This window comes from Dama dama, chromosome 23 (assembly GCF_033118175.1).
Source record: "Dama dama isolate Ldn47 chromosome 23, ASM3311817v1, whole genome shotgun sequence".
Classification (NCBI taxonomy): Eukaryota; Metazoa; Chordata; class Mammalia; order Artiodactyla; family Cervidae; genus Dama; species Dama dama.
The window spans coordinates 80,721,902-80,743,154 of NC_083703.1; the positions used below are offsets into that span (position 1 = coordinate 80,721,902).

Below are 21,253 nucleotides of genomic sequence, written 5' to 3' on the forward strand. Positions count from 1 at the left end.
GAGCTCTATCCTGATGGTGAGGCCACAGGCTAATTGTTTAATTTTTTAAAAAGCTTCACAATAGAAAAACCATATTTTTTTTTTACTTTTAATTGTGGTAAAAAAAAAAAATAACATTTACCATCTTAACAATTTTTAAGAGTAAAGTTTAGTGGCTTTGAGTACATTCCATTCACGTTGTTATGCAATCGTCACCATCATCCATCTCCAGGACTTTCCCCTCTTGCAAAGGTTGCGCCTGACAGCCACGATTCTGCTTTAAGTTTCTTTGAGTTTGACTTTTCTAGGTACCTTACACAAGTGAAGTATTTTATCATTTTATGACTGATTTATTTTCACTTGGCATAATGTCTTCAAGACTCATCCATATTGGAGAATGTGCCAGAATTTCCTTCCTTTTGACGGCTGAATAATATTCCATTGTGTGGATGTACCATTTTGCTTATCCATTCATCCTATGATGGACATTTGGGTTGCTTCCCCCTTTTGGCTATGATGAAGAATGCTGCTGCAAACAGAGGTGTTCAAATATGTCTTCCATACATCATATTTTAAAAAAAATTTTTTCCCCTAAGTTAGCTCTTCCTTTCTATGTCTCATTCACTGATCATGTTATACTAGACTTAACTAAGACCCTATGCAGAACATTAATACCAGTGAAAGAGGTGAGCGATTTGACTACCCAGTCTGCTCCTCAGAAAATAATGTATCTTTTCTGTTGTCTGGTTCCCATTACAGGACAAATGCCTTAGTTCCAACTCTCCAGCCTGGATTCCCTTCACACCGGGCCCTAGCCCTGCACCTGCCCGCTCTCCTGACAGTGATTCCTCCCAACACCCTGCTCTAAGAAGACTGCCAAAAAAAAAAAAAAAATCACCCCAGCCATTTCTCTTCATCCGCACTAACAATTTGGTAATGAAGTATTGATTTCCACTTCTCTGCTTATGGACAATATTAGATTTTCATTGATAAACTGCAACGGGGCTGCCTCGTCTCCATGGCCCCCTTTCCGCTGCCACGAGAAAACAAAGCGCCGCTGAAGGAGAAGGAGGCCTGAGGACACTGGCGCTCTGGTTCTGTCGGTTTGTACCGCTCGGCAGGAAAGGGCGGGCGAGGGCAAGTACTCAGAGTCTAGTGTCCAAGTGGGCTGCCCTCCACGCAGGCGCTTGGAAGCCTACTTGCCATGGTATAATGTCCGTTTCCTATTTATAACCCCTCTGGGAACGCTTGTCTAAAGGAAATGTTTCTGTTCAGTGCAACAATTACAGTTGCACCTGGATTGCCCAGTCCTGCCCTTGCACTTGGGAGCCATTAATCACCACAAAGTGGAAGAATTATTAAGTTAAACCAGAGTTTGAGCCAAGAAAACCTCTGAACAATGTTCATCTTCTGGGAAAGTTGCTCACATAGTCAGGCTTAACCGTGTTGCTGCCAGTGACTTTTTCCCATGCCGTAGTGCGCATCTTTATTATCATTATCTTTATTGGTTAAAAAATACATAGTTTTGAGCATGCACCACTTCATATTAGACCTGCAAATCGGGACAATTGGGGGAATTGGGGAGATGTAGAATCAGAAAAAAATAAGAAGATGAGATCACTGCAGGGTAGAAAGTTCAGCAGCAGCCTTTTGTGGTAATTTCTTTCTCCAGGATCTGTTGTTTATGGGCTTGGAAACACAGCTTAACTGTAGAAGCAACAGAAAGCATGAAATAGGGTGTCCATCTTAAATGTGTTCCTGCAACTTTTTTCATTAAAACTTTGAGGGCCCAATTTTAATTTGTGGAATATTCCCGTTAATAATGAGATCTAATTAAGACATCCATTAAAAGCCCGTTAAAGTTAATTTAACGTAAAAATTCCAATAGAACTGTATTAGATTTTCTCCATTAAATTAACGTTATGGATTTTTAACGGATGTCTTAATTATACGTTATTATTAACGGGAATACTGTATTACACAGATTAAAATCAGGTCCTAAGTCAACATGGAAAAGCTAAGAGCATGCTTTACTATTAAAACCTTTGTATATCTAGTGCACTGTTTGGAAATGCAGAGATAGATCTGTTTAGTTGTGCATTTTTTGATACAACTGAAAGCAACCTATAATAGATAAATCTGTTATTGCATTTAAACAATGAATTTCCTGATTCTCAAAGGACAAATAAGTCTAGATTGTGTTGTAAACTGCTACTCAGCTATAGGTGAAATATTTAAACTATTCTAGGCACAACACTAGGAACTAGATGATTCTGAAACAAAAGAGTCACTTTTGTTGTTGCTTTAATTACCAAGGTAATCTCTGTCAAATCTTAACAACAACATAATGAAGCCAAATATCTCCAGATATATCCTCTGCACCACTTCTCATGGAGCTTGCCTGTTGGAATTGTTTTGGGAATTTTGACATGATCCCTAAATTCAACATTGGGATTTAAAAAAAAAAAAAAAAACTTCTTATTTACCTCCTAGAGAAAGTGTTGCCCTTATGCCACATATAATAGCAAATTGCTTTTTTTATGGCATGCATAACCTAGATGGGAAAAAATATGGCGCTTCGGGGAAGGAGGGAAAAAGTAAATGAAGTTCCAGGAATGTCATTCTGAAGTAATGAGGCATGGACAGAAAATATACCCCTCACATCATCGGATTGAGATGGCAGTCGAAATAGCTTCATTGAAGTGTCAGCACTCATCCATCAATCAATCACCCACAAGGAAAAATAGCAACAGTACAACGGGGCGGCTTTTACGGGATTTACTCATGGGCATAGGGAAGAGCGGCTCAAATGCAGTTCTGACATGAAAAGCAAGGTGCCGGTATTATTTTTTATGATGGGAGGATCATAAAGTGAATTGAGAACAGCGAGGTCTGTCTTTGCTTAACCTATTCAACCAGAAATGAATGGCGCTCAACTGGAAAGGAACAGTCTTCGGATGGCTTAAGATTGAAGGGTGGACTCTACTGAGCACTGTCCTTCGACAACGAAATTCTATTAAAGGGAAATCAATGCATTAGCACTGGGGTTCGTGAAGCTGTTAAAAATTGCCTGCTCCAACCCAGGGTTATTAGATAAACTGATATAATTCAGATTCTGTCTAAACCGTCCCAAAGCAGATTCTTGAGCTCTTTCTCCAACTTGAGGAAAACAATGCGATTCTCAACTCCATGGAAATTGTTTCCCTTCTAAGAAAGAAATAAATCATCTGCTTCAACACATCATCTATACAGTTTTGTTAGCGCAATTTCTGTGGAGGGGTGGGTGGGAGGCAAGAGACAAAAATATTTATAAATTTGGTAAGACTCATGAGTCGTTGCTTGGTAACCATAAATGTCACAGCAGAGGGACAGCTGCCAATGCTCTCCTTAGGAAACAAGATCTGGGCTCTTTCTGTGAAATGCACACAGAGCTCAGTATATTCCCAGAGACCAGACCTGTCTTCATTTGGCAAGCCCTGGAAAGCTTCTAGAAAGCTTCCTCCTGGAGGGAAAAAACAACAGGAACTCAGGAGAGTGTTTTTATCTGCTTTCATACCATTCTCTTCCTCTCTCTGTAAATAAATAAAGTGCTGATGAACTGGAACATTAGATGGACAGGAAAATGACGTGCAAATATCATGCAAACAACACCCAAGGATCTCCATTCTGCCCCCAACCCTTGGCATCAGTGAAGGCAGGAGACTGCTTTTCCGTCCCTTCCCTCCTTCTAGCTAAGACCACCCACAGGCTGCAAGCTGAAATGTCTATTGAAAAAATCATATATGACTGCTTCAGATTTAGGCATTTGGCCCCATTTTGTAGTTCAACAAATTCACCAAATGTACAACATGTGACAAGACACCAGGAGCATGAGACAGAAGAGGAAACGCAATTTATTCAGCAAATTGACTAACAAATATTAGCGGGCGTCTGCGGGGACTTCCCTGACAGTCCAGGAGTTAAGACTCTGTGCTCCCAATGCAGGTTTGATCCCTAGTCAGGGAATTAAGAACTTGTATGCCGGATGGTGCAGCCAAAAAAATGTTTAATGATGTTATCAGGCATTTATTGTATGCACACACTCTCCTAGGTGCTAAGGGATACAGGTGGACAATTCACACAATATTCTGGTCCTCGGGTGTTTACGGCAACACCTAAAGGCGGTTGACACCAGACGCCTGGATGAGGAGCTGAATTAGGGTCCAACTCCCCTCATGCGATTTGCATCTTATACCTGTTTTTCCAAATAATAATCTTTCCGAATAGGAAATTCGCCTTCTGAGAAGTATACAGAGAGGAAATAGTTTAAAAATAGGTCATGGCCTAAAAGCAGACCATAATCATAGAATAAATTGAATAGTCCAGACAGTCCCCACAGAATTTAAGGTCATAAATAGACTTCTTAAACCTCACCCCCAAAATGTGCCTGCTCGGTTGTTGGAGTCTTTCATAATTAATGTCACAGACACAAGCCACTGAACTGAGTGGAAATGCTGAAAACAAACAAATGAAATGACATTTGGGGGAAGCATTTAGATAACTGACTAAACAGTGAGGAGGTGTGTGTGAGTGTGCGTGCTCATGTGTGTATCCATGAATATATTTTACTTTCACTGTAATTTTCCAGGGCCTATGGACAGTGCCACAGTAAGACTACAATTTTCTGAAACTTTTCACAGTAAATCCAAAGATTACAAGGCCTTAAAAGGTGCTTGCATTCTGTGTCTTTCCCATCTGTCATTTCCTAGGTTATGTGACTGCTTTCAAATCTTTTTCACTGGGTTTCATTTTTCAAGTTTGTTAAATATTTTTTGTTAAAAAAAAAACATTAAAAATGTCACTTTCACATTATCTTCTATTCTCTGCAGTAAGAATCAAAGAGTGCTGATGAATGCTAAAATAATAATAATAAGGAAATATATTGAAGGCTTTAAACACACAATTGTACACATGTAGTTCTAAAGAACAAAAAAGTGGTATCTATTTTGAACATGCATTCAGCAAAAAAAAAAAATCACAAGTGAACTTTCCGTTTATTTTTTCCCCTGTGAGATGTTAAAATGCTAATTTCATTTTCTCCCTTCCTATATGTGGCACTTTCTCAAAATATCCACAAAACACTTTCAGACAAAGATTGAGCAGGAGAAAGAGACCCATATCTCCATCCCCACAGACAGAGAGACATGTTTCCATTGTAGGGAAGCATTAAACATTTTGAAACTTGTGAATCATCTTTAGAATTTCTATGGGGGAATTTTACCTCTTCATCCAAAGTAAAAGCCACTTATCTCCTTTGGTTTCCTGTGACAGATTCAGAAGCAGACGCAGATACACAATTTCCAGGCTCTAGTTAATCTTCTTCCAATACTTCACAAACAATGGGCTAACAGGCGTGGGTGTTTCTCCAAAATTATTCATGCGCAAGGCAGCCCAAAGCTTCAGGGAAAACTAGAAATGTTTTATGGATTAGAAGAGGACTGTTTTAAAATGCTAGTACCAGGTGGAACGTTATTTCTGCAACAGAACTTTGTCCATTTCCATTGGAAAAATATATTCCAAGTAAAATGGCTCCTGCAAGTAAAGGCACCCTGATCTGACACCTCTCAGCATACAAATGATTTTACCAATAGCCACATGATGATCATTAAGGCCTTTTAAAAAAAGCAACCTGATTAAAAAAAAAATTAAATACTCACAGCCCTTCTACAATGTTTATTTGCTTAAGACTGCTTTTGGAAGTACAAATATTAACCCTTCTGTGAGAACTCCAGGAGAAGTTGAAAAATTCTAACACATGCATTACTTGAAAAAAATTTTTTCTAAATAGAAAACCCTACCACTCCCTTCAACCCCTCCAGAAAATGAATTTCAATGCGTTTACTAAATTATCTTGGACCTGAAACCTACATTTGGATCTCAGTCCCCAGGCAAAGACTTATATTTACATAACTTGAGCAGTCATACAATTATATCTCAAATATGAAGACTTTGTACAGCAATGTATTCACTTTCTAAATGACCCAGATAACATTCAGGAATTATAAATGTGTATGTATATTTTGTTTTAAATACACTAGGCTCAACCAATCTGCGGGGAAGATGTAAAAACTATTTTCATTCTGCATGGAGATCAACGCAACAGAAATATTCCAGCTTTGTAGCATAATGTTTTGGCTTATAATACATCAGATGCTAGAATGTGCACGCAAATCAGAAAAAGCTGACATACGCAACCATTCTTGTTTGGCTCAGGGTTCTTAAATGTCATAATATCTGGGGATACAATCTACTTTTTGGTCTCTGATACACTGGTATCTTTTTAATCCCTTCTGACTTTGACTCCTAATAGCCAGGCACCATCGGCGTACATCAGAAACTTCCAAACACCTTAAAAATCAAGAGGGTAGTTGGTTATACACAACTTTCGTACTGGTCAACCAGTTCTTACTCTGCAGAGCATGTGTAGGTTTTTAAGAAATTTGGCATCAACCATGTTTGTGTTATATATTTATCCCCTCATGTTACTTCTAGACATTTTTTTTTTCTTTTGGAATTGGCAGTAGGGGAGGTAGGGCATAGTGAGTTGGGAGAATTCAACCTTGCTCTGAAGGAAAGTGTTTGCCCGTGAAGAAAGGCAAACACGTTTTTATATTAGGAAAGCAGACTCGTCATTTTCAAAGAAAAATGACTGCAAGCGTACCTGTAGAATGTTCCCATGCAAGCGCGCTAATTTTCTATAACCTGCATGCTGTATATACTACATTTGCCTGTATACTAGGAGGAAAATCCAGGCTGTTTTCCTTGTGTAAAATGCAGCTTAGATGTCTGAGAACAGCAGCCTTCCGTACATTTTTATACTGTACATATTTGTATATACTAACTATATCGCCATGTATGAACACAGATTTTGTTATATTTGCTTGTTTCTGTTTCCTACCAAACTGGCCCACAATGGGGAGTCTTTTGTATAGGAAAAAAAAAAATTATGCTTGTAATTTTTTTTCCTGATCATTCTCTTTCAATAGCTTACGAAAGAATTAGATCTGAGTTTACAAAGAAACGATTAAGAACCAAGTTTGTCTGTCTGCATGAGTCCATCCAATTGCTGGATTTAAGGAGGAATCAATGTCCTAATTCAGGGTTTTCCTTTAAAGGCATGCTTTACCCCTTGGGAAAACTGCAAACTCATCCATGTAAGAATTATCCTCTTTGTATTTTATCTAATAGTGCCTGAACATTTTTTTAATGTCTTCTTAGAGGAAGAATTCATAATTGTCAAAATTTGAAACATTAGCTTAATTTTGTTTTTATGACCTCGCAATTCTTTTCCTTATTTATTCGGTTGCTGTTGTAATGGGGCCCCAGGCCATTCCTGACATCGGCGTGTTCTTCTTCTGCATTAAGGATGTTTTTAAAATTACAGAAATTATTGAGCCAACAGGCTATTTTAATCAAAACCATGTTTCACTTGTTTTTGATGATTATAAATTGTCCTTGCAATGAAAAAAAATTTTTTTTCTGCTAGGAAAATTATACCACCCTGTGGCCAAACAGATTCATCACAGAGAGGCATTCGAGCCTCCATCTCTGGGATCTGGAAAGTTCTTTCCCTGGCTGACCACGCTTCCCTTTGCTCCTGATCATCCCGAATACTAGTGCTCAATGCAGTCACTATTTGCAATTTTCCAAAGGCTCAGCTGCATTGTCACTGCCTAAAGACACACCGTCCCCCCGGAAATGACGGCTTTTCAGCTTTTTGGAAAAAAAAAAAAACACAGGGATTTTCAGAAAAGGTGCTCCTCCTTTTGTCCCCGGGTGCCAGCCTCCTGTCCTTCCTCTTAATTCTAAACAATTTGGTCTTGCCATTCCATATAACTTAGATCAGGCCAGAAGAAACCCCTGGAGCAGCCCCTGGCTGCATAAAAATGACTTGGTTTGGGCACACTCGAGATGTGTGTGTCTGATGCTGCAGCTATGAAATAATCTCTCAAAGGAGAAGGGTTTTTTAAAAAAAGTACAATTTTACCACTAGAAATAACTTCTGATGGTGGAGGTGAAAATTATATCAAAAAAGCCATTATTTTTTACCTCTAAAGAGTTTTTTTTAAAGGAAAACTCATTCCACTTTGAGAACTGTAATTAAAGCCCTAAATAATAGATACTACTTCTTTTACCTATTGTGAAAAAATAACAACCCCCTCACCAACGTTTATACGGAGCCCCTCATTTCCATCAAAAAGGTTTCTATACGTGTGTTATTTACATTCTTAAGCATGATAACTCTTTCCTTTGTGTCAAAAAAAATAAAAAAGTCTTTTTCACACCCACTCAGGAGTTATTGGAAATAGACTGTCCCCATCTGAAACCTTACCATAATTTGCATCAGGAAATTCAACTGCTGACATTAAAGACCTGGGTGTGTTCAATTATGATTTTGCTGGAGGCTGTCCCTCATTTGAATGCTGCAGACACTGAACCACCTTTTGGAAATCGGGCTGATACAGTATAACTCAGACAGGCCTCCCAACACCATTAGCTTTGCAAATGGCTTCATTTCCGTCAACCACGACTTCCGCTTTGGCTAATTGAAAAATGAAAATTAAAGGAGAGAAGAAGAAGAAGAAAAAACACAGATGCACTTAAAACATGAAAAGAATTATTTATATGATAAAAATATATTTAGATTTTCAAAGCACAAGACTGAATAGAAGTGCTCTTTTTATGCTTTCTGAAGATGTTACTGTTAAATGTCTTTCTACATCAGGCTTAATAAATCTGTAATGACATTTGATGGATTGATTTCTGCCTATGTGTGTTTTTTTAAGGTGGCAAGAGAGGAGAGGGGAAGGAGGGCGTGGGGAACTGCGCTGACCCTCAGGGAGGCCGCGCCAGGAGATTATTGGTGGGCTTCTCTGTTGCTCAGACCCACTGACCCACTTCTAGCATCTCCCCTTGTCTCCAGCAGATTCTTTTTTTCATCTTTTTTTTTTTTAACCAATGCCAGCTGCCTTGCTTAGTTCCTAGGCTGCCTTTGCAGACTCTCAGATCCAGTCAGCTTGTGCCTGAGTAATTTATGATGGAATCTCAGCAGAGGCAGTGGGCAGCTGTCTCACAAATTCAAGGACGCAACAGAGAGGACCGACATGATGGAGAGACCCAGACTGTTCCACCTTGGAGCCACGGCCCTGCTGTGCAGTTTCCCCATCTGTTTCCCTCCGTTTCCCTTAATGTCCCAGGATGATGAGACCATGTTTCCCACCCACGCTGCCCAGGCAGAGGCCGAGCCCCACCAACAGTGATGGCCGCACAGCCTGCTCTCGTCTGCCACGTGGCAGGGCTGCAGGAGGCCCATGCTCGTCCATGATGACGCTACGGCGGCACCTGCTAGCTCCACCTCACTGTCGTGGTCCCACGTCTGAGCCAAGAAACACGAGAGGCCAGGCTAGGCTGCAGGAAGGGGAGGCAGTGAAGGCAGAGGGTTGGGCTCAAGGAGTCCCTGACTGCCAGGACCTAATGCCTTATGAGCCGAGGTGGAGCTGATGTGATAATAACAGAAACATGCATGGTAAGTGTGATGTGCTTGAATCATCCCGAAACCATTCACCCTCTCCCAGTCCACGGAAAAACTGTCTTCCACAAAACCAGTCCCTAGTGCAAAAAAGGTTGGAGACCGCAGGGAGAGGCCATTTGGACCAAACCATAACGTTCTTCGTCTCCATTCTCTCCGTGACTGCGAGGTGAGCACCCACTCTAAGTGAGGAGGTTCCACCGACGGGCCAGTGCAGTGATGGTGACAAGAACGGGGCCGAGACCCAGATTCTGTTGAAAATATGGGCTCTGTCCTGCGTTATCTCTGGGACCTAAGGTGAGGTTAAAAGAAGCACAGAACATTATAGGAGGGAGAGTAAAGAGAGTGTGGGAACACAGGGGCCCCCAGCCACCCTGAGAAGTCACAGAAGCAGTCCTGAAGGAAGCGAGGGTCAAGATTAAGCTCATCTCTGAGACTTGCCTGGCTATTGGCTAGTACTCTGCACTTCCACTGCTGGGGCCCAGGTTCAATCCTTGGGTGGAGAACGAAGATCCCACGAGCCTTGCGGCAAGGCCAAAAAAAAGACAAAGTTAACTTCTCCGAGGAGGATTAGAAGAACCAAATGTACACAAGAACACACCCCTTAACCACTCCCTTTTCTCCAGTCCAATCCATCAACAAGCCCTGCTGTTTCTAGGTTTAAGATACAGCTCATATCTGTTCACTGTCTCTCCTAAACATCCATGCTTGCTAAGTCACTTCAACTCTTTCCAACTCTTTCCAACCCTACAGACCATATCCCACCAGGCTCCTCTGTCCATGGGATTCTCCAGGCAAGAAGACTGGAGTGGGCTGCCATGCTCCTCTCCAGAGGATCTTCCTAACTCAGGGATTGAACCTGCGTCTCTTACGTCTCCTGCATTGGCAGGAGGGTTATGGAAGGTTTCGAACTGGCCCCAGAGCACCTCCACCTCACATCCATTCTCCACACAGCTATGGGAGTGAAATGTTAATAAAGTAAATCAGATCATGCCATTTTGCTCCTAAGACCAGAGCTACCAAGGTACTTATCCCAGCAGCTGGAGACGGCTGAAGAACCGGATAGTGAATATGTTTGGCTCTATGGGCCATCTGGCCTCTAACCCAACAACCCCACTGCTTTGTAGTAAAAAGAAGCCATAGACGGTAGTGAACAAACGGTCAGGACTGTGTACTGATAAAACTTTATTTATAAAAACAAGCAACGGCCCAGATTTGGCCCTTGGGCTATAGTTTTCTGACTTCTGCTCAGGATCTTCCAACACTCAGGTTTCCATTTGTCTTAGACTGGTTTCCTGTGGAAACAGGTCTGGAGATGACAATATGAGGACAAATAGTTTAAATGGGAGGTGACTCCAAGAAACACAAATGGGGGATCGGGGAGGGAAATGGGAGAGAGAGGATGCCAAAAGGGGGCTTTAAGGAGAATGCCCACCATGGATGACGGGGCCCAGTCCCCCTGGGCACCTAGGAGAAGGTGCAGGACAGGCTTCAGGTATCTTGCCTACTGAGTAGGGAGCTGGGATATTCACACACCACCTCCTCTCAGTTATGAGCGGACAGCTACTGTGGGGTGGGGGGGTGGGGGGTCAGGGGGAGATGGCTGAACTCCCAGAACTTCCAAGCAGCCCAAAGGTTGGAAGAGGTAGGCTCCCTTCCTCACCCCTGCCTACCCACTGTCTGAGTCTTCCCAGATACACTTCTTCCATCCAGCCCACAATGCAGCAATGCATCTCTTAAGAATTTCATGAGATCAAAGACCACTATCAACTAGCTTGAGGAATACACTGGTGAGCCATCTTAACTTTCTGAGCAGCCAGGGGCTTTGGTGAGGTTCACCTGAGTTCCTGGGAGTAGTCTCAGGGAGGAACTAAGAGAGGAAGGGGTCAAGAGCATGAGACCTGCCCCCAGCAGTGGGCTGAACCAAGAGCCCAAGAGAGTGTTTCCTCTAAAGCCTGTCGACTCAAGGTGGAACCTCAGAAGCTCAAGTGCAGAAGCTAGACATAGACAAGCCCCGAGGAGACCAAGACACAGCTCCCAACACGAGAGGGTCAGGCAGGACAAGCAGAGGTCCATCAACAAGCTCCAAATGTATCTAATTTATTATGCATCTTACAAATTTTAAACAGTATTCAACAAGTTGGACATTTAAAAACACTACAGTCATATTGAATGTTTTAGTAAGTGTATGTATTGACTTTTCAAAATTAAAAGATAAACAAAGATGATAAATAGTGTATCTTTATATGCATGTGTGTGTGTATATATATATATGGCTTCCCTGATGGCTCACAGGTAAAGAATCAGCCTGCCAATGCAGGAGACGTGGATTCGATCCCTGTGTCGAAAAGATTCTCTGTGTCCGGGGAAGCACACTGCTGAAACCGCCCACCCTGGTCAGGCACCATGACAACCATCTGCACGAGTTGTTTCACGACAGGAGGTCCTGGTGAGGAACATGGAATTAATAAGACACCACCAACCGGAAGAGTTCGGGAAAGGTCACACGGTGACCCCACATATCCCACTACCTCCCAGAACCCTCTCTGGCCTCCATCTTGGCTGAGCGACGCGTGCACCACCAGAAAGGACTCTGAGTCAGAATGACTGGTCAGAGACCACCCGGAAGCTCATCCCATCACCATAAACCCCGAGGCTGCGAGCCACGTGGCAGAGCTGTCCTCCTGGGCTCCCTCACCCTCCCGCTCTCCACCCGGACGCCCTTTCCCAATAAAATCTTCTGCTTTCTCAGCACATGTGTCTCCTTGGACAACTCATTTCTGAGTGTTGGCCAAGAGCCCACTCTTGGGCCTGGAAGGGGTCCCCCTTCCTGCAACTCCTGGAGAAGAAAATGGCAACCCACTCCAGTATTCTTGCCTGGGAAATCCCATGGTCAGAGGAGTCTGGCTGGCTATAGTCCATGGGGTTGCAAAGAGTCAGACATGACTGAGCGACTCATACACACACCCTGTGTATATATATATAGAAAAGAAATATCCTTATTACGTATGAAAATATACTATAAAGTTAATATTTTTAAATACTGAACTGGCACAAGAGTAAAGCAATTCAATGTAAAACAAAATAATGCCCAGGAATATGTTAAACATTTAAAGAATTTAGCATATTATAAAAGTAGAATTTTTAATTTGTAGAGAAAAAGTACATTAATAAACAATAAGATAGTGCTCAGATGATTGGTAAATTTTTCAGGGGGAAAAAAAGTTAAATATCTCATGCTATACATATTTCAGATGAGTCAAACTTAAATCTAGAAATGAAAACACAAAACAACTGGAGGAAAATGTCAGCAGTTACCTGATAGCAGTCAAGGAAGTTATTTCCAGATATAAATACTAAGAAAGAATCATAGAAACTAAAATGCCAGGAGTCAAAAAAAACAAAAAACACTATAAGGGGCTTCCGTTGTGACTCAATGGTAAAAAAAAAAATCCACCTGTCAATGCAGAAGACACGGGTTCAATCCCTGATTTGGAAAGATCCCACCTGCCACAGAGCAACTAAGCCAGTGCAGAACTATCGAGCCCGAAACAAGAGAAGCCACAGCAATGAAAAACCAGAGCATCGCTACTAGAGAGCAGCCCCGGCTCGCCGCAACTGGAGAAAAGTCCGAGCAGCAGGCAAGACTCAGCACGACCAAAAATAAATAAAATTTGGAAAAGAAAACTCACCATAAGTATCATGAGAAGTCATACACAGGAGGAAATTACATTACTATATGATTAATGATGACTAGCATAATTAATGGTGTAGTATTTATATATATATATAAGAAAAATAGATAAAAAGCCGAATAGAAAAATTTTGGCAAATCTCATGAACTGACAACATGCATGTAAAGAAATGTTTAGTGAACATTTAAGACAATATCAAATGACAGTAATAACCAAAGAGACATATATCAAAACAGGGAGAAAGCATTCCTGCTTATCAAACTGACAAAAATAAAACATAATATTACCATTATTGGAGAGGGGTCAAGGAAGAAATGTCCACACTCACTGCTGCTGGATGCTAAAATAGGCAGGAACTCCTAGAAAAAGATTAAGCCATATTTATCACTTTCTTTAAAATGTGCATGCCCTTTGATTAATTACTCTTCTGAAGGGTCTTCCTCAGAAAACAACCAAAGATGTTCACTGAGATGTATTTGATAAGATGTATTTTGATAAGAATTCATTGTTGTAATTGTGAAAAGCTGGGAAGAACCAAAATGTTCTAAAATAGGTGATTGATGAAATAAACTCCCTTACACCTACGTGGTAGAACAATACACAGTCACAAAACGTGTGTGCTTAAAAGCAGCTACACTTGGCTTAGCAAGTAAGTTTGGGAGTCACCAGTCTATCCTAATGATGAGCAAAAAGCTTGAACAGACTGAAAAATCAACAATTCTGAGATCCAGAAGAGAGGGGAGGACTCTGCCCCCCAAGAGGGCAAAGCTCTGCCCCCAAGATCAAAGAGGCAGACAGGCAAGAACAGGGAGGGACTTCCCTGGAGGTCCAGTGGTTAAGACTCCAAGCTCCCAATGCAGGGGGCCTGGGTTCAATTCTTGGTGGGGGAACTAAGATTCCACATGCTGTCCATATGGCCCCAGAGGGAAAAAAAAAGGCAAACCACAGATTTCCACGGAGCCTGGCAGGCTACAGGCCACGGGGTTGCAAAGAGTTGGACATGAACTGAGCAACAAACACGCTTCCATTGATCTGGGGGAGGGAAACACCCAACTCCATGCAACTTGTTCCAGATTCTTATCTCCCCTAAGCGGGGAGGGAGAAACCAGGAAACTCTGGCGCTACTCACAGTCCAAAGCACAGTCTCACTGGAAAACCGAGACTGAATCAAAGGACTCCAGAACACCTCCCCGCGCCCACTCCTCGCCTCCACCTTGCTGAAGCCCTGTTTACAGCGGTTTCTTTTACCTGTACATCCTTGTTGTTGTTCAGTCACCAAGTCATGTCCGACTCTGCGACCCCTTGGACTGCAGCATGCCAGGCCTCCCTGTCCCTCACGATCTCAGAGAGTTTGCTCAAACTGATGTCCATCGAGTCGGTGATGCCATCCAACCATCTCACCCTCTGTCCCCCTTCTCCTCCTGCCCTCAATCTTTCCCAGCATCAGAGCTTTTCCCAGTGTGTCGGCTCGTTGCATCAGGTGGTCAAAGCATTGGAGCTTCAGCTTCAGCATCCATCCTTCCGATGAACACTCAGGCTGGATTTCCTTCAGGATGGACTGGTTTGATCTCCCTCTAGTCCGAGGGACTCTCAGGAGTCTTCTCCCGCACCATCCAGCTGTCGAAGCCCATGTGTGTGTGCGAAGCTGCTTCAGTTATGTCCAACCCTTTGCGACCCTATGAGCTGTAGCCCGCCAGGCTCCTCTGTCCGTGGGCTTCTCCATGTAAGAACACTGGAGTGGGTTTCCATTTCCTCCCCCAGGGCATCCTCCTGACCCAGGGATCAAACCTGTGTCTCCTGTGACTCCCACATTGCAGGTGGATTCTTTACCGCTGAGCCACAGGGGAAGCTCTATTAAGGCATACCAAAGGGCAAAAAATATAATTTGAAATGACAGAGTTAGCATCAGAACCAGATGTGGAATCTAAAACAACTACAGTTAACATGCTAAGGGCTCTAATGGATGAAGTAGACAAGAACACATGGGCAATGTAAGCGAAAAGACAAAAATCTTAAGAAAGAACCAAAAAGATAATGCTAGAGATTTTAAAAAGATGACGACGACAACAACAACAAAAAAAGCCCAGTAACAGAAATGGAGGGCCGTGGGCTTTTCAGTAGACTGGATGTGGCTGAAGAGAGCACGTCTGAGCTAGAGGGTAATACGAGAATCCTCCAAAACTGGAAAGCAAAGAGAACAAAGGCTGAAACAAAGAACAGAAGGACCAAGGACCGCAGGGCAGCAGCCAAAGGCGAGACACACGCGTAAAGGGTGTGGGCGCGCGCTGAGCCGCCTCGGTCCCCTCGGACCGAGACGCTGTGGCCTGCGCCTGCCAGGCTCCTCTGCCCAGGGGTTCTCCAGGCAGGGAGACTGGGGGGGCTTCCCTGGGGGCTCGGGGGTAAAGCACCCGCCTGCCAAAGCAGGAGACCCGGGCTGGAGCCCGGATTCCGGGCAGACCGCACACGCCTCGGAGCAGCTAAGCCCGGGGGGCCGCAAGGAGTCCTGAAGCCCCGCAGCCTGGAGCTCGTGCCGCCGGCGGGGGAAGCCGCTGGGCGAGGAGCCTCCGCCGCCGCTAGACCGCCTCCCCGCCCGCCGCAACCAGAGGGAGCCCGCGCAGCCACGAGGCCGCGCACGGCCGAAAAGAAACACTCCAAAGCGCGGGAGTGGGCTGCCGTGCGCCCCTCCAGGGCCCTTCCCGACCCAGCGACGGGACTCCTGCGTCGGCAGGCGGGTTCCACCAGCAGCGCCACCCGGGCTTTGGTAGGACGGTGAGAGGGTACAGCCAGTATAGAAAACGGTGCGGAGGCTGGTCAGAAAATTAAACCTAAGAGCTGCCTTAGCATCCAGCAGTCCCGCCGCGGGGTGCATATCCAGAGGAAACGAAATCAGCTCCTCACAAAGACCTCTGTCCCCGGGTGTTCATGCCGCCTCGCTTCACATGGCCAAGATGCGGGATCAAGCCAAAGGTCCGTTGACAGGTGAACGGAGACACAAAATGTGGCTTACAGGGACAACAGAAGATTGTTCAGCCTTCAAAAACAGGGAGATCTTGCCATTTGTGGCAACATGGACGCGCCTAGGGAATATTACGCTAAGAGAAATAAATCAGAAAGGGGAACACTGCAAGACCTCACTTATAAGGGCTGAGCTTTTTTTTTTTTTTTTTTTTCCTTTCATTTTTAAAGCAACATCTTAATGTAGCACAATGACAATGTACAAAAGAAACCAAAAAAGTGATTTAAAAAATCATTTCAATGCAGTAGCCACGGTACGTGTTCAACTCAGGAAACCGGGGGAATTTCTCAGGATATAACTCAGCGATTGTCCCCAGTTAGCCGAAGTCCCCCAGGACCTGGTCAAGCAGCACTTACGACAGTGGTAATTTGACTCATCACTAATCAATGATCATAATTGATTAACACCTACCTTCTCACTTATATAAAAAGGAAGAGCTAAAAAAAAAAAAAAAAAAAAGGAAGAGCTAGCATTTATCATGGCAGGCACCACACTTCAAATGCTGTACTAAGCACTCTACATATATTATTTCATGTAATCCCAACAAACAACCCTAGGAGGTAAGCACAATTGTCACCCCCATTTTACAGAGGAAGAAGCTGAAAACAGAGGGGGAAAGTAAATTGCTCAAGATTGGGTTCAAGCTAAGCTAAGCTCAAGCTAAGAAGTGGGATCGCTGAGATTCAGCCAGGCAGACTGGCTCCAACATGTGTTCCTGGACGTTTGCTAGCAGCAGCCAGCAGATTGCAGCCCACGGAACAAGTCCACCACTCACCTGTTCTTTTTTTTTTTTAATAAAGTTTTATTGGAACACAGCCACAATCATGTGTGTACTTACAGTGTGGCTGCTCTCATGATAAAACAGCCAAGTTCAGAAGCTACGTCGGAGACGTCTGTGGAGCCTGTTCATTCCACAGGGCTGTCCATACCCTTCAAGTCGGAGTGACATGGTTATAACTCAATTTTTTCTTGGCACGGACCCCCCATCCCCACCCAAAACCAAAAATATGTGCTATCTGGTCTTTTACCAAAAACCTTTGCAGGCCCCTGTTACCCTGTCACTAGACAGCTGACCCCATAAGGGCTGGACCAGAGCCTGCTAGATTCACCGTCATGCCCCCAAGTTCTAGGACAGCCCATCTCGCCTCACACAGCACACTTGCTCAAGACAATATTTGCGAAAAGAACCAGTGAGTGCGTGAACCAGCCCTCACTGATACCTCAACATGTCGTATGTACGGATGCCCACCAGGTAGCCAGACATGATGCGAGGAAACATCCCAGTCCTCCCAGCAACCCCACACTGCGCTCAACACAGCGGGCCTGGGATTCAGACCTGAGCTGTGGTAACGGGAAAGCCACACGCCTGCTTCCCGCACCAGGCTTGGCAAACAGCAGGCCCTTTAAAGTTGAGAGTTTATACCCTTGTTGACTGGGCTTTGTGTGATAACGTGCCATAACTGGCTTCCCCCCTCACCTAAGGTCTTTCTTTCGTTTTTGGCTAAAGATGGTACTTAAGGTGATGGCTTGGGCATTACTTTGCCAACAAAGGTCCAACTAGTTGAGGCTATGGTTTTTCCAGTGGTCATGTATGGATGTGAGAGTTGGATTGTGAAGAAAACTGAGCACCAAAGAATTGATGCTTTTGAACTGTGGTGTTAGAGAAGACTCTTGAGAGTCCCTTGGACTGCAAGGAGATCCAACCAGTCCACCCTAAAGGAAATCACTGGAAGGACTGATGCTGAAGCTGAAACTCCAATACTTTAGCCACCTGATGTGAAGAACTGACTCATTTGAAAAGACCCTGAAGCTGGGAAAGATTGAAGGCAGGGGGAGAAGGGGATGACAGAGGATGAGATGGTTGGATGGCATCACGGACTCAATGGGCATGAGTTTGAGCAAGCTCCAGCAGTTGGTGATGGACAGGGAGGCCTGGCATGCTGCAGTCCCTGGGGTCACAAACAGTTAGACACGACTGAGCGACTGAGCTGAACTGAACTGAACTGGTCCACTTCAGGGAATGACTCAGTTTTCCCGGTTAGGTCCCACATATTCAGGAGGTATGGTGGTGGTGGTTTAGTCGCTAAGTCACATCTGAATCTTGCAACAGCCCCATGGACTGTAGCCAGCCAGGCTCCTCTGTCCATGGAATTTTCCAGGCAAGAATACTGGAGTGGGTTCATTTCCTTCTTCATCAGGCAGTAAATATGCTACTAAAATTCTGTTTGTTTAAAAAAAAGAAAAAAAGCTGATGGTTTGGTCACCAAGTAGTGGTCACTGGGCCTAGGTCCTGAGTCTGAGCAGTTTGCGACTCTGGGCTTCCTGGGCCAGCCAGAGGCCTGGAATCTGCAGGCTGAGGAACAGAAAAGACACTGCCACCAATGCAAATGTGACAGTAGAGATATTTGAAATACGAGCTGGTATCTCACTAGCCCCCTAGGTTATCCGGCCCACTGGGTCTGTTTCCCAGACTCCAGAACTAAGCTCCTCCCATGCCAAGGGAAGTGGGAGGAATCTGGGAACACACAAAGAATTCAGAGCGTAAAAGCAAGCTGCGCCCCGGCCCCTCCGCTGGCCACGTCTCTGGACTGATTCTTGTCCTTGGTCCCTGAGGCCCTGGAGCCTGTTCCCTGCCTCAGCCCCCAGAGACCAGGCCTGGCCCGGCCACTAGCCCAGGGCTCCTGGGTCCTCCAGCGCTTTCCTCCCTCCAACCAAGCCCCCCTGCATCGGCCTCTGCACGGCGGTAACCGGCCTTCCCCTCTGGCACTCCAGGAGGGACGAGCCCACCTGCCCTGCGATCACTGCTGGACGGCCCTTTTGCCCTCGAGGGGACCGACGTTGCCCACCGGGCCACCCAGCCCCAGGCCCTCGCCCTGTGAGAGCCCCGGAGGCCGAATCCACACAGCCACCCACGTGGTGGACACCCTCCGTGCCCCCGCAGTGACCTGCCCCTGTGTCTGAGGGGAGAGGGTCGTGTCCAGGGAGAGATGAAGACGCAGAGACCCAGGCGCTAGCCAGCGCATCGGGGATCGAGACCCCGGCCTGGGCTCAGGTCCCAGGCAGCTGTGATGTTTTACAGAAACCTCAGCTCCCTTCTGCTTCTCCGCCTTCTTCTCCCTTGACTTTTCATTCCTACCCGATCTGCAGGCACTAGACTGAGGGATAATACAGGATGATATAATGAGCTTCCCTGGTGGCCCCATGGTAAAGAATCTGCCTGCCAACACAGGAGACTTGCGCTGGGTCAGGAAGATCCCCTGGAGATGGAAATGGCAACCCACTCCACTTCCTTGCCTGGGAAATGCCATGGACAGAGGAGCCTGGTGAGCTACAGTCCACGGGGTCTCAAAAGAGCTGGACACGACTCAGTAACTAAGCAACAGCAATAACATACCAATGATACAACATAACAATAAATAGTGAACAGCTGACCCTGAACTGCGGGTGCTGGCTGTCTATATTCGAGGTTCTAGACATTCGTGGCTTCAAGTGACCACAGACCACGTCGTCCTGTTGTATTCACTGTTGAAAAAGAATCTGTGTATAAGTGGACCCACGTAGTAAATCTGTGTTGTTCAAGGGTCAACGGTATATTGTGTTAATAATAGTATATGATCTCTAACATAGTTTATATAATGCACACAAATACATAACCATTATTGAGCATTTACTTTGTATAGGGGGGCTTGACAGAAAGGACCTTCTCTTAACCTTTACTATTGCCCTAAAGTAAGCCTTCTCAACAGAGTGACATCACTCCCAACTGGGGAAACCATAAGCTCTTGAGGGGTGAGTGATCTTAGGCTGTTAATGCTTTGTGGTCCTCCGCCAAGTACAAAAACAGATGTGCTCTGGGTCTGTGGCATTAAAGTTTCAACACGGGGAGGGAGGCAATGGGGAGGGGCGCGTGTAAAAACACTGCTCAAAGAGGCAGCTCTTTTTTCAAGGTTGAGTCACACGGCCCTAAAAGGGAAGGTCCCCATGAACGTGGTGCCGGCTCAGAGGTGAGTTAACTCGCCCATGGGCACACGGCTCCTGATCTGTGCAGCAAGAATGCAAGGCCAAGCCTACTCACGGAAGCCAGGCCCTAAGTGACGTCTGAACACTGTCTCCAAACACTAAGTTCCAGGTAGCACCGGGAAGGGGCTGCGAACCCCGCTACTCAGCGAAGTGTGGGCCTTAAACCGGCCGCAGCAGCATCACCCAGGAGCTTGCTAAAAATGCAGGAAGGCAGAGTCCCAGGCCCTGCCCCAGACCTGCCTGCGGAGAACCCACAGCTCGCCCAGAGGACAGCCTGCCCGTCCAGAAGCCAAGGGAGCCGGGGTTCCCGCACTCCAGGTGAGCGGCCTCGAACAGCAGAGAGACGAAGACATCCACACTTTGTTCCCGCAGGCCGGGTCCGCAGCCCCGATCGGGAGCTCCCTTATCAGACTAATTATACTATTTAAGGGTGTTCTCCGACTTGCTGTATTCCCCGGAAAAGAAAGAAAAATGAAGTTCTCTTTCAGGTTTGCAGGGTGGATAATGTCAAATATTTACAGAGCAAACATCATTCTAGAGGCACGCCATTCTCTTCCCTCTGATTAGGGGGCTGTCAATCACGCCCCGGGGAGAGGGCCCGTCTGCTCGTCTCGGGAGAAGCCACCTGTCATCACGGCTGAATTCTGTGTGCCTGTCGAGTGGGGGGCGCAGGGAGAGGGTTCTGAACACGGGTCGTGGAAGCGGGGGCTCCAGCGCTGTAAAGACCCATCTTTGTGGGACGGGGCGGCTTGAGCCTGGCGGTCCGGTGAAGTGGCTGACAGCAGGCGGGAGACCGGCCTTCCGCACACAGGAGACCGGCACACTCGCAGACCAGGGGTTTTCAAACCCAGGCATGCATCTGACCGCCTGCAGAGCCCGATAAAACATAGATGGCTGCCTGTCCTGGGCTCAGAAATCTGGGGCCGGGGGCCGGAGAAGGTACATGTCTTCCCAACCCCCACGTGATGCTTCTGT

The 21,253-nt window shown here is 45.3% G+C and overlaps 1 protein-coding gene across 2 annotated transcripts in view; it reads left to right on the plus strand.

Annotated features, from left to right (window-relative positions):
* Positions 1-8,739, plus strand: part of TSHZ2 (teashirt zinc finger homeobox 2) — a 480,973-nt gene extending 472,234 nt beyond the window's left edge. For both annotated transcript variants that reach the window (XM_061127530.1, XM_061127531.1), the window contains exon 3: positions 739-8,739. Coding sequence is in view for 1 of the 2 variants with exons in the window: in XM_061127531.1 (XP_060983514.1) it covers positions 739-740 (2 nt within the window). In the remaining variant the exon portion in view is untranslated. The remainder of the gene's footprint in view (positions 1-738) is intronic.
* The last annotated feature ends 12,514 nt before the right edge of the window (positions 8,740-21,253 follow it).